Genomic DNA, 13081 nt, shown 5'->3' on the forward strand with positions numbered 1-13081 from the left:
TAGCTTTCAAACAGCAATGCAATGCAACCAAAAAGATAAAACTTCCAAACAGCATACAACATGTTTTGATTCCCAGTACAAGTGGGATAATAATAATAATTATAACTTTTATATCTTATCTTATATAATACAGACGTTACTTCAAAAAAGAAGATGATTACGTCCTACGCATCATGCATTTAGTCATGCATATTAACCAATAACTTAAATTCTGCCAAGTCACTGGTTTTCCTGGCTAGCATATATGGCGCTACTTTCATGCTTATTTTGGGATAACCAAAATATAAATGAAACATTTTCAGTTATGTTGAGTATAAAACAAAAAACAGCCAATAAATAGATTATTGTATTTATTAAAATGTGTGTGTGTGATCAAAAAACCAAATGGAGATGAAAACAAAGATTGATTTCTTATTTCTGTGGTTGACAGCTACTTATCAGGGGCATAGATTGGTCACACACGGTCTGTCAACAACTTATCTCAATCTAAAATAAAAAGTTTGTTAATTTAAAAAACTGACCTTAAGTTTAGCCTCTCCTGTAGCTCCAGACACTCTCAAACCCATATTATTCATTTCTTTTTGTGTTAGAGGAGCTCTTTGATGAAAAAACAAAACCATGTAGATAGTGGATAAGCTAGTGAAATGTGTAAAATGTTATATTTTTTATTGTTTCATGCATTCCTTTTGTGAATGTGGAGGGAGCTGTAGCTGTAGGCTGTTGTGTTAATTAGCAACTTTAATGTGATATGCCTGTAATGAAATGATAACGACTAGAAAACCAATAACATGGCTTTATTCGACAAAATTAGACTACAGTAAACAGTGAATGAAACCAGCACGTCTAGCATACCACTGATGCAGTCTATACACACAGACACACACTGGACATGAAACACAACAATGGCCATGACCTTCAGACACGCTGGACGCACGCAGAAGATCAACTCAGTTACACTACAATCACCCCGCCTAAAAGTTATAGGAACAAAAACATGTAAATAATGGTGAAGGACAGCGATATAAGAGGCCTTAGTATCCCTACAGAATACTTACAGATTTACTCTATTGAAAAGCATTGTATAACTATAAACAAACACGTTATACACTATAAAATTATCAGTCCCTTATGCATACAAATATTAAGACCAGTTGTCTTGAATAATAATGTAATAAGCAATACAATACAAAAAGTCACTAGAAAAGCTATACACTATAAAATGATCAGTTCAAAGTGTGTCATATTAAGCCTACAATTACTGAGTTAGAACTTGTGATATGGAAAAATAATTAAATAAATGTTAGACCTTATAATTAGGTCTGCTTGTTCTTGGTCTTAGGTTATATCTACCAGGACCAATACTGCCGTCGCTTGGAGTTGGTGACATCGGCGGCTCTCTAACAGGAGACTCAGCCCCTGCATTTACTTCTTCTTGATGTCCATTTTCCCCTTGTTGTACATATGTGTTAGGAGCAGCCATTGGTTCTATAGTCACATAGTCAGTAGGCACCTGCATCTGTGTTATAGGGTTTGTCTCCGGCTCAAAGTCTTCATGTTCCATATGTTGATACACCTCTGATTCTCCCTCTCTTGAAACGGGGGCCAAATGTCGCAATGACACTGTTTCTTCTCTTCCATCAGGAAGTCTTACAATGGCATACTGTGGGTTGCATGTAATTAAGTCCACAGCTATTGTACCATCGTCATATTTTGATGCACGGACTCCCTTTTTTAACAACACTTTTCCTGGTTGAGCTAACCATGTCGGGAGTGATTTGCCGAAGGTGGACCTGCGATAGAACTTGAATATTCTCTCGTGAGGTGTCTCGTTTGTAGCGGTACAGAGCAGAGAACGAAGAGAGTGCAGGGCTTGGTTTAACACCTGCTCCCATTTGGAAACCGGGAGTCCTTGAGTTTTTAAGGCCAGAGTTATAGCTTTCCATAATGACCCGTTTAGCCTTTCTACTTGAGAGTTCCCTCTGGGATTATAAGGGGTCGTCCTGCTTGTGGCCACCCCTCTCTCGTGTAAAAATTCCTGCACCTCTCTTGACATGAATGAGGTACCTCTATCAGAGTGTACATAGTCAGGCATTCCGAATAGTCCAAATAAATTATCTAGACATCTGATTACTGTTGAAGCCGACATATCAGAACAGGCGTATGCAAACGGGAATCTTGAAAATTCGTCAACTATAGTTAGCAGGTATGTGTTCCGAGATGTAGAAGGGAGCGGTCCTTTGAAGTTCATACTTAGTCTCTGGAAAGGTTGCATCGCCTTAATTAGAGTTCCATTAGAATTACTGAAATATCTGGGTTTTACTTCGGCACAGATTCTGCACTGGTTGACAACCAGCCTAACATCTTCACAAGAGAAAGGTAAGTTTTTCGCTCGCACTAAATGCCATAGTCTTGTTACTCCCGGATGACACAGAGAGTCATGGAGCAGTTTCAATTCATTTCGACTCATAGCTGACACACACCCGTTTCTAGAAAACGTATCAGCCGCTACATTGTGTTTGCCTGGTCTATACAAGACATCGTAGTGGAAACAGCTCAGTTCCAGTCTCCACCTTTGAATTTTCTCATTCTTTATTTTCCCTTTGCTCTGTTTGTCATACATGAAGGCCACAGAGCGTTGATCCGTGACAAGGGTAAAGCGATTTCCTACTAAGTAGTGGTGCCATTTCCTTAAAGATTCTACAATGGCATAAGCTTCTTTTTCTATAGCTGAGTGCCGCCTTTCACTTTTCGAGAGTGTTCTTGAAAAGAACGCCACGGGGCGGCCATCCTGGTTGAGGGTGGCAGCTATTGCAACATCCGAAGCGTCTGTTTCAACCGTCAGAGGTCGAGTATAGTCGATGGTGAAGATGGCAGCTTTCTCCAGCTCCTGCTTTAATTCGTTAAGGGCTGTCTTTACTGTTTCTGAAAGAGGGAACGACGTGTTATTTGCCAAAACATTTATTTTGTTAGAAAAATTTGGGATCCACTGTGAGTAGTACGCCAACATGCCCACTATCCGTTTTTGTGAGCGCATATCATGAGGGGGAGGAAGGTTTCTTAAAGCCTGGAATCTTTCAGGGTCTGGCTTGAGAAGGCCTTTAGAAATTTCGTACCCCAATAGGCAAACTTTGTCAGTGGCTATCGTACTTTTGTCTTCATTAAATGTGATCCCATACTTTCTAGAAGCATCTAGAAATCTTTGCATATTCTCATCGTGCGACTCTTGATCATGACCACATACCGTTACATTGTCCACGTATGCAAAGGTGTCCTGCAACTTTTCATTCTCAATAATTTGATTTATTGTTCTTTGGAAGCATGCAACTCCGTTGGTAACACCGAAAGGGATGCGACAGAACTGGTAGAGTTTGCCACATGCCTCAAATGCAGTAAACGGTCTTTCCTCAGTCTTGATTGGTATTTGATGGTAGGCACTTTTGAGGTCTAGAGTACTAAAAACGGAATAGTTGGATATCCGTTCTACCAGTTCATCGACTCGGGGCATTGGGTATGCATCCAGTAAGGTGAAACGATTTATTGTTTGACTGTAATCAATGACCATCCTTCTTTTATGTCTCTCGTTTGTTGTCACAAGCACCTGTGCTCTCCAGGGAGACTTTGAAGGTTCAATGATTTTGTCCGAGAGGAGTTTTCTAACTTCAGACTCAATAAATTTGTTATCACCTATTGAGTGCTTTCGGGACTTAGTAGCCACTGGTCTGCAGTCAGAAGTTAGATTACTGAATAGGCTCGGTGTTTCGACTCGTGCTGCTTTAAGACCACAGATGTGTAGAGGATTGCGTTCTCCTCCGTACGGTATGGTCAATTCCTTATGAAGACTTATAAAGTCTACACCAAGGATTACATCCGAGCACAATCCAGCAAGTAGAGAAAGTTTGACCTTTTTGTAGTGTTCTCCCTTGTACTGGACATCGGCAAATGTATGTCCTAATGTCTTTTCAGAAAGATGTGTAGTGGCCATGAATATTCTGTTTGTAGACGGACGTACTGGCCATTTATTTCTCTTGACGATGGCTTCTGATATGTAGCTTTCACAGCTGCCAGTGTCTATGAGAGCTTGCAACAGCAACCCGTTGACGTTCACTTGTGCCGTAGACTGTGTAAGCCCAGAGAAATGCGTTGATGACAAGGTACATGGAGTTATCACACTGGTCAGTGATATTTTGCTGTCAGCTTTGTTGGCTGTTGTTTTACTTGATTTACAAACAGTTTGGAAGTGTCCCTTTTTACCGCACTGATGACATAATGCATTTCGAGCAGGGCATTCAGTTCTAGAGTGTCTCCTCCTACCACAAAAGTAGCATAGCGACTTGATGGCATTTAATTCCTGGTCTTCATTAGAAATGTATGTTTCTAGATGGGTGCTAGTTGGTGTTTTTATTGCCCCACAGGAGATTTCGTTCGTTGAATTGTAAGCCTGAGCATGCGTTGTCGCTGTTTCTAACACTCTAGCTTCGTCAAAAGCGCTTTGTAGAGTAATAGATGTCTTTTCCAGTAACCGCTGTCTAATAGTGTTGGATGCCAGACCCGTTACGAAGGCGTCTCTAATGCAAATGTCTCTGTGCTGTTCAGCAGTTACTTCTTTAAAGTCACAGTCCCGGGCCAGGCTTCGCAACTTTAGCATAAAGGACTCTACCGTTTGGCCCGGCTGCTGTTTACATGTAGCAACCAAATGTCTAGCAAAAATGTCATTCTTTACCTTAATATAAGTAGTCTTGAGTGTGTCTATGGCCATCGAATAGGACGATACATCACTGATGAGCATATAAACCGTAGCAGATACGTGATTCTTCAACAACTTTAGTTTAAAGTCTTCGTTAATATCCTTGATGGACGAAAGAAAATTCTGAAATGTGTCATACCAGTGAGTCCATTTTTCTGAGGCCAGAGGAGCATTAGGATCAATGTCCAACTCTTTCGGTCTGAGTAATTTATCCATTGTAGATTAAGGAATCCAACACTAATCCAGATACATAATTTTGTCGAATAAATTGTAACGAAATGATAACGACTAGAATACCAATAACATGGCTTTATTCGACAAAATTAGACTACAGTAAACAGTGAATGAAACCAGCACGTCTAGCATACCACTGATGCAGTCTATACACACAGACACACACTGGACATGAAACACAACAATGGCCATGACCTTCAGACACGCTGGACGCATGCAGAAGATCAACTCAGTTACACTACAATGCCCATGTGTTTGTGTGCATGATGTGTGAGTACAACTGATCTGCAGGGGCTACCCAAGAAATAGTGTGCAAAACAAACTCGTATATTATGTTCTTGTTTTTTATAATGAGAAATATTGAAACAAAAAAAAATAAACTTACTTGTTTCCCTCCTCCTTAAAATGCTGCCAGAGTAATCTGTAGGTCTAGGAATACAACAAAAATATGTCACATTACTATAAAAATAACCATGCCCATTCTTTCAATTATATAATCAATTTTTAGCGGCCCCCGAAAGGGGAAAAGACGCTATTAGTTTTGTGCGAAATGTCTGTCCGTCCGTCCCGTTTAGATCTCGTAAACTAGAAGAGATATTGAAAATCCGACTTCACAATATTTTAGACCATTCAAAGTTCTGATGCAACGGCTACTTTTTTTTTTCCTGAAAGCGAAAATTCTAATTTTTAAAATTAATTATGCAAGCAGTTTTTTTATAAGAAAAAGCTAATTAGTATGCATTATATGTTAGACCTAATTTAAGACGAATAGTAATCTTATAAATGTCATTTTCGTGAACATTTTTTCTATATAGCGGAAATTTTTTTTTTTTGAGGATTCAAATATGAGATTGAGCCTTTTCAAAACAATTAACTTATTTAGTTCGAACCGAGGGTCCCGGGTTCGAATCCTGGTGAAGACTGGGATTTTCAACTTCTGAGTCTACCCAGCTCTAATGGGTACCTGACATTAGTTGGGGAAAAGCAAAGGCGGTTGGTCGTTGTGCTGGCTACATGACACCCTCGTTAACCGTAGGCCACAAAAACAGATGAACTTTACATCATCTGCCCTATAGACCACTACAAACTAGTTAGGCCAGGTTCACATCTAACTTTACATTCACTTTCACGTATCCTTTGATCTGCGGGACGGTTGGGGCACTACACAAGATCTGTTAACCTTCTTTCTCCATTCTTATCTCTCATTCGTCTTTGATATAATTTCATTCGGATTTTCTTTCTGAAAATATTGAAGCCTGCCTGGGTGGACCACTGGTCGTGCGGTTTGCGAGCTGGACTGTCATTTGGATTTATCGACGATCGAAGGTTCAAACCCTGCCTGCTCCCATCCCCCGTCGTCCTGCTGGAGGTTTGGACTAGGAAGTAAACTATCTTCAACTCTGAAGGATTATCCGAATTATGTAAAACATTTTACTTCGGGGGCCGATTTTGAGTTTGTGTTTCCACACAAACTGTCTTTTGTAACCTTGTTTTTTCTTGTGGTTGCCTCACTTAAATCACACTAATGCAATCATTACATCCTACCCTATTGAGGTCCTCCAACTTGACTCTGCCACGAACCAAGTCTGACACAGACATAAACTCATCAGTATTTATTTCTATGAATTCAGGACTGCTCTTTCTTTTGTCGTAAGCAGAAACAGAAATCACTGCAAGAAAAACAAACAGAATGATAAAAGTGTTTCCTGGAACTTAGATAGAACCTGAGAATACACCACGCTGATTAATACTTGACATTTGCAGAGGAAATTATTGGCTGCTGTTCGTTGTTAACCTGAAAGATATCTCTACTCACTTGCTTGTTGCACAGTGTATACAAACAGAATTATATGGCTCCTTCTGTCTCGGAAGACAATGGATGCGCCCAGATGAGTCACTGGCTTTGGTTGTCTTGAGATGGGGCAGACTCAGAGTGACGGTCACTCCCGTCACTCTGCCCCATCTTGCCAATGCTGGAGCAGCAGAGCTTGCCACAGTTCGTGGATGTATATGCATCTGTCCTAGGGCGTTTGACCTTGTCAGCAGAACCGGCTTGTTTGCCGTATTAGAGAGAATTGGCTGTCCAAACAAGCTACGGAAACTAGTGTCAGCTTTTCATGAAAATATACATGAATATATAACTCAACTTATATCTCCAGCATCATGATATTGTTTGAATGATCAGATAATGTTTGAGTCATTAGATATTGTTTGAATGATCAGATAATGTTTGAGTCATTAGATATTGTTTGAATGATCAGATAATGTTTGAGTCATTAGATATTGTTTGAATGATCAGATAATGTTTGAGTCATTAGATATTGTTTGAATGATCAGATAATGTTTGAGTCATTAGATATTGTTTGAATGATCAGATAATGTTTGAGTCATTAGATATTGTTTGAATGATCAGATAATGTTTGAGTCATTAGATATTGTTTGAATGATCAGATAATGTTTGAGTCATTAGATATTGTTTGAATGATCAGATAATGTTTGAGTCATTAGATATTGTTTGAATGATCAGATAATGTTTGAGTCATTAGATATTGTTTGAATGATCAGATAATGTTTGAGTCATTAGATATTGTTTGAATGATCAGATAATGTTTGAGTCATTAGATATTGTTTGAATGATCAGATAATGTTTGAGTCATTAGATATTGTTTGAATGATCAGATAATGTTTGAGTCATTAGATATTGTTTGAATGATCAGATAATGTTTGAGTCATTAGATATTGTTCGAATGATCAGATAATGTTTGGAAGAGAGAATTAAAACATCACAAAATTAACAACAGTTTAATTGTCTGATCAAGACAGACCCATCATGGCATCTCAAGCATATGTGACACTGGTGAATGTTTTTTTTTTTCTATAGTAATAATGTCTTATTTGGTGTAATGCTTTCAAAGCTACCATCAATGCTGGTCTTGGTGCCTTCCTGGTTTTCCCTAAAAATAAACACTTTGAGATAAGCGCACCCTGTGGTGATTAGTGATCAAACTTCCAAGCCGAAATTGAGGCAATTACCATAGCACTCCAGACAGTGGAAAACAAATTATATGAAGGAGTGCAACGACCATCAGATATTGTTGTCTTTACAGACTCCCAATCTACTCTGCAAGCACTTAACAGCAGCAACTCAAACAGCCCAAGAGAGTTGACAACACTCAGTGTGATAATCCACCAGATGATATCAAAATTAAATATCAATATTACACTACAGTGGATCCCTGGACACATTGGCATCATGGGAAATGAAAAGGCAGATAAGCTATCAAAGGCAGGTTCATCTATGGAACAACCAGATAGACCTGTTAACTACCTCACCCTAAGGTCAATGTTAGTCAACAATCACAAAGAGGAGTGGCTCAACCAATGGGCATCAAGAAACACAGGCAGAGCCATGTACAGAGAAATGACTACGCCTAACAAACTGGACAGTATTAACTTCCTCCCCCGCAAAGAACAATCTACAATCTTCCAACTAAGAACAGGACACACACCACTATTAAATTACCACCTGAACAAAATAAACTCCACACAACTACCCCTTTGCAGACATTGCGCCCACCCCTTTGAAACCGTAAACCATATCCTCTTTGAATGCCCCTCCCTAATCCACCTTAGGCAGACCCTACTTCCACTACAGCCCAACATAACCAACACCCTGTACGGCAGTGCTGAACAACTGAAGGAAACATCACACTTTTTTTTCCTTGGCACAGTCTGCAAAAGAGCTCACAGCTCAGCAGCAATAAAGCTGGCTAGAAGAAGAAGAAGAAGAAGTGTAATGCACAAATTGTAAGAAATGGTAATTAGCAAAAGTTAAAAAACAACATCATTACCTTCAATCTTGTTTTGACTCTTCAGGTCTGAAGGCTTTCCTTCAACTGGAGTGGGTTCTTCTTCTGCATTAGAACTGCTGCAAGTTTCTTCCTGTTCATTTCCCTGTGGGCTAGAATTCTCATGATGATAGGATGCTGGAAGAAGACTACTTTTTGAGACCCCTAACAGCTGTGACAATTCTTCAAACTGAGCCAACGTGGTGTCCTCCAGATCTGGCGTTTCCTATAGAACAGAATATTATGAACAGTATATATTAAAAACATTATAGACTAGTTTGTTATCGAAAACCAAGTCACAAATCTTTAAAAAAAACCTCTATCTCCCAAATCAATCTACTTTAAATTCTTTGTCTATGATCAAAAATATTTACTAATTAGTAATTAGTGCTTAGCAATCTGAAATGAAAATACAGTAAAAAAAAGAAGTACTGCAGCCATCTATGATATCACATGCGAACAAGATTAACTTACTCCAACCAGACCACCTAGTTTTTCCAGCATTTGTGTCAATGTGAGAAGCTGACTGCGGAAATAATCTGTGGCTTCCTGTAATAATGAACAAGTAGTAAAGTATTATCATTCCTACAGATGTGAGAAATATAAGATATACATCCATTGTACAGCTTTTGTCAAACTAGGGATCATTCCCCTAGGAGAGGACATGACACATGGATACACATAAGACAGTTGTGTGGCTGAGAGGCTAAAACTGATTATGCTTGCTGAGTGCCTAAAGGCAGCACTGAAACCTTCTCTAAGATAGCCCCTGTCCCCACTGGTCCACAAAAGAGATTGAACTGTAGCACACTGGGCATGCTATATGCATGTGCAAAATATTAAAAAAGGACCAAATTATCTTGTTAAGAAGAAATATCTAAGATAATTTATAACAGGATAAGACATGCTGACAAAGGAGCACAAAGGCAGTCTTTTTTTTTTTAAAGCAAAAAATCTGTTGAATGTAATTATTAATCCATTTTTGAATAGTATTCTAGTAAAAACAACTTTCATCAATTTTTTTTTTCGATTAGTAAAATAATCTTTTTTTTTTACCCAGATAATTTTCATTTCCCAAGTAATAAATTTTCATTTATAGATATCTGAAAGAAATGCAAATTTGGTTTTAGTTTTTAGAAAAACACCAATACATAGATAAGAAAGCAACAATTGAAATTAAATTAATAAATTAAATGTTGTCGTTTCATTTTCTTAGTAGAACCTTTCATACTGTTTTACCCAGAGGAATTTACAACAAGGTCAATTCTAGAGTCTAGACCCTGCAGTAACTGAGGATACATAATGTTTTCTTTTATAACTATAGGGAGAATTAATGCCATATTTTTATATCAATATGAAGAAGAAAAAATCTATGAATTAACTTACTTTCTGAGCTTTTTGAATTTCTGACATATCATTAGCTATGGAAGAAAACTCAGATTTGACTTCTTCAATTTTCTTGAGAAGTCTGATTGGGTTATTCTGTGAACAGAAAATGTTATGTAAGAATAGGCATTGCACAACAAGAAACAATCAGAAAGAGAATGCAGTACTGTAACAAGATTGCACAGCTTCTTTCTTGTAAACATTTATAGCCTGTTCTTTTAAAGTGTGTCTTCAAGCATCAGCAAAGAATTGAACTGCATAAACTCATTTGACAAGCTAAAAGGTGCATGTTAAATTGAAGCATTCTTATATTAAAGCTGGGCATTTTTTAAACATTGATCAGAAATTCATGGTTAATACATGATCAGAATACTTGGAGTATCATTTGATAAAAACTACTGTCTACAGTACAAATAATATATACTGTCACAATAATTCATACTGTTATAATTTAAACAGATGAATGTGTGTATGTTTGTATAATCCAATTTTACTCCAATGTATATTTCAGTGGGAACGTATGAGATAATAATCAGAAGTGTGTAAGTCTCATTATGACCAGATTATTGTTTTTTTCAATTTATTATGGCAGAATAATGGGAAGCCTAGACAGGGTGAGGAACTAGTTTAATTTCCTTAAGAATTAGGTATTCAGAGAGCAATAACATGTACCAGTATTTAGTTTATTTATAGCAATGTTAAATGGTGTTTAATAATGTTAATATATGTATGCAATGCAAAAAAAATATGCATTCTGATTGTGGTATACATAAATTTACCATTTATTTCTAAACTATGTCTAAATGTCAAGTCTATGTATATGTCTACTAGGTATTACTAGAAAATATGCAAGTTAATTGTTATTCTTGTGGAAATTTTTTAGTAATTATAAACAAGGTTAAAAATTAGGCCCTTGAATTTGACTTATGTCTTGTGACAGTTTAAAAAAAATGAATTATTAAATATAAATAAGGTAAAAAAGGTAATCAAAGACATTATAAAAGCTTATAAGTACATAACAGGTCAGGGTTGGGGTTCACAGCCAATTTCAAAAGTAAAGGATTTTAAGGTCATTTGGTACCTTCACATTTGAATCGACACAATTGTACTTTTTAAAGTGTACTATTTGTGGCGGCAAAATGTCTTGTTCTAAGGTGGTGCTGAGGGTGAAGACAATGATAAATAAAACATTGAGACATTAGTGATATTAAACATACCTCATCTTTTAAAGAGTCTTCACTCTGTAGCTGAAAATCTAGCTTCCTGGACAAATACTCTATGTCTGCCTCTGCTTTTTGAAACTAGAAAAATGATAAAACTAGACAGAAAGTTCCCTATTTCCTTGTTCTAAATATAATAATACCATCATTTAACTTTACCTACAATCATACAAAAAAATAATGTCAGATCTAATGAGACTTTATTAGAAGACTTTTGAAATTGATATTTACTACTGACCAAGTGAGTTAAAACTGTTACTCTTGATAATTTCTCTTACAATAAATTTGAAGGCACTGAGTTTAAGAAAAAGAAAGGTAGAGGGCTTTGTGTGTACATCAAGTATTGTAACAACTACTCAATTAAAAAAAAATGTGTTGTCCTTATCTAGAACTAGACCTTTTTATTTGCCACAAGACATTGTCCTGGTTTATGTTCCGCCTACCGCCAAGACGGAAGGCGTAGCAGGAATTATTGCTGACATAGTGCACGAGTTACAGAGGAGGTCACCAGACACACCAGTATTTATACTGGGTGATTTTAATATAATTATATATATATGTATATTGAATGTTGACCTACCCACTTTTACCAACACATCTTATGCCCTACAAGAGAAAAACATTAATTAACAGTAACATCTCGTGAAAAGCTACTGCTAGGATCATAAGACCTTAAAACAGTACATCTGCTCCTTAACTACCACACAAAACTTTAAGACAGCAAAATCTTTTTTAAAAAATCTGATGGTCTTAGGCAACCCCTAGTAAATGATACTAAATGTTCATGCGACCCCTAATCTAGATCTATGTAAGTGGAAGTCATCCATAATTGTACCTTAGGTAAAGGTTGCCAAACTAGATGTAGATCTAGATCTAATTCTAATGACTTTATATTTTGAACTTTTCACTTACTGACTTACTTCCATTCAATCATTGAATCATTGTGTCTAGTCTAAATATGTTTATATCTAGAATCTAGAAGAAATTAATTATTAATTTAGAAAGTAGATCTATATTATTATTATACTGTAAAACTTGAAACTTCCCATCCAAATCTTAATCTAAGGTACTAAGACTAAGGCCCCTATTGAAGAATGTTGTCATTATTGTTGTGTAAACGCAGGAAGTTTTACCTATTATTATTATATTTATAGATCTATATTATATCTTAGCTATCAAATCATCTTAGAATCTAATCAATTCTAATCTACCTATTGTAACCTATCTATCTTAGAGGTAGACCTATGACTCCTATGAGTGATGACCTATCATTATAGTATCAAGTATCATCATCATCATCATCATGTAAGTAACTAGACTAGTCACTAGACACCTAGAGTCTAGATCTAGTAAGTTAGAGTCTAGAGTCTAGTAGTAGTGACTAGTTAGTAGTGCTACTCAGTGCTAGATCTAGATGTAATTTATACGTCATAGAAATTACTAAGACTAAGAATTGAGTAAGATCTAGATGTAGTCTGTACCATTATTTCTAAGCTTTCTACCGCCTTTTCCATGTTGATTTTGATTTCTGTGGCTAATGTTTACGTTCATAACGAAAGTAGATCTAAATGTTAGATTTATTTCCGCAAATAAATAAGTAGTTTATAGTGACCTCCCTTACAAAATAGCCAATAGAAAAGGGTTGTATA

The 13081-nt window shown here is 36.9% G+C and overlaps 1 protein-coding gene across 2 annotated transcripts in view; it reads right to left on the minus strand.

The window, feature by feature from the left end:
• The window catches only part of LOC106054196 (spindle and kinetochore-associated protein 2-like), a 16966-nt gene extending 3902 nt beyond the window's left edge, over nt 1-13064 (minus strand). The window contains exons 1-8 of one of the 2 annotated variants that reach the window (XM_056007270.1): nt 12914-13064; nt 11430-11513; nt 10213-10308; nt 9301-9375; nt 8830-9052; nt 6524-6648; nt 5364-5407; nt 522-597 (exon numbers count right to left, since the gene is read on the minus strand). In XM_056007270.1, the coding sequence (XP_055863245.1) occupies nt 522-597; nt 5364-5407; nt 6524-6648; nt 8830-9052; nt 9301-9375; nt 10213-10308; nt 11430-11513; nt 12914-12946 (756 nt within the window). In that variant the 5' untranslated portion in view covers nt 12947-13064. The remainder of the gene's footprint in view (nt 1-521; nt 598-5363; nt 5408-6523; nt 6649-8829; nt 9053-9300; nt 9376-10212; nt 10309-11429; nt 11514-12913) is intronic. The other variant, XM_056007271.1, reaches the window with a different exon arrangement.
• Nucleotides 13065-13081: the final 17 nt, after the last annotated feature.

The sequence above is a fragment of the Biomphalaria glabrata genome, chromosome 12, assembly GCF_947242115.1.
Source record: "Biomphalaria glabrata chromosome 12, xgBioGlab47.1, whole genome shotgun sequence".
In the NCBI taxonomy this organism is placed as follows: Eukaryota; Metazoa; Mollusca; class Gastropoda; family Planorbidae; genus Biomphalaria; species Biomphalaria glabrata.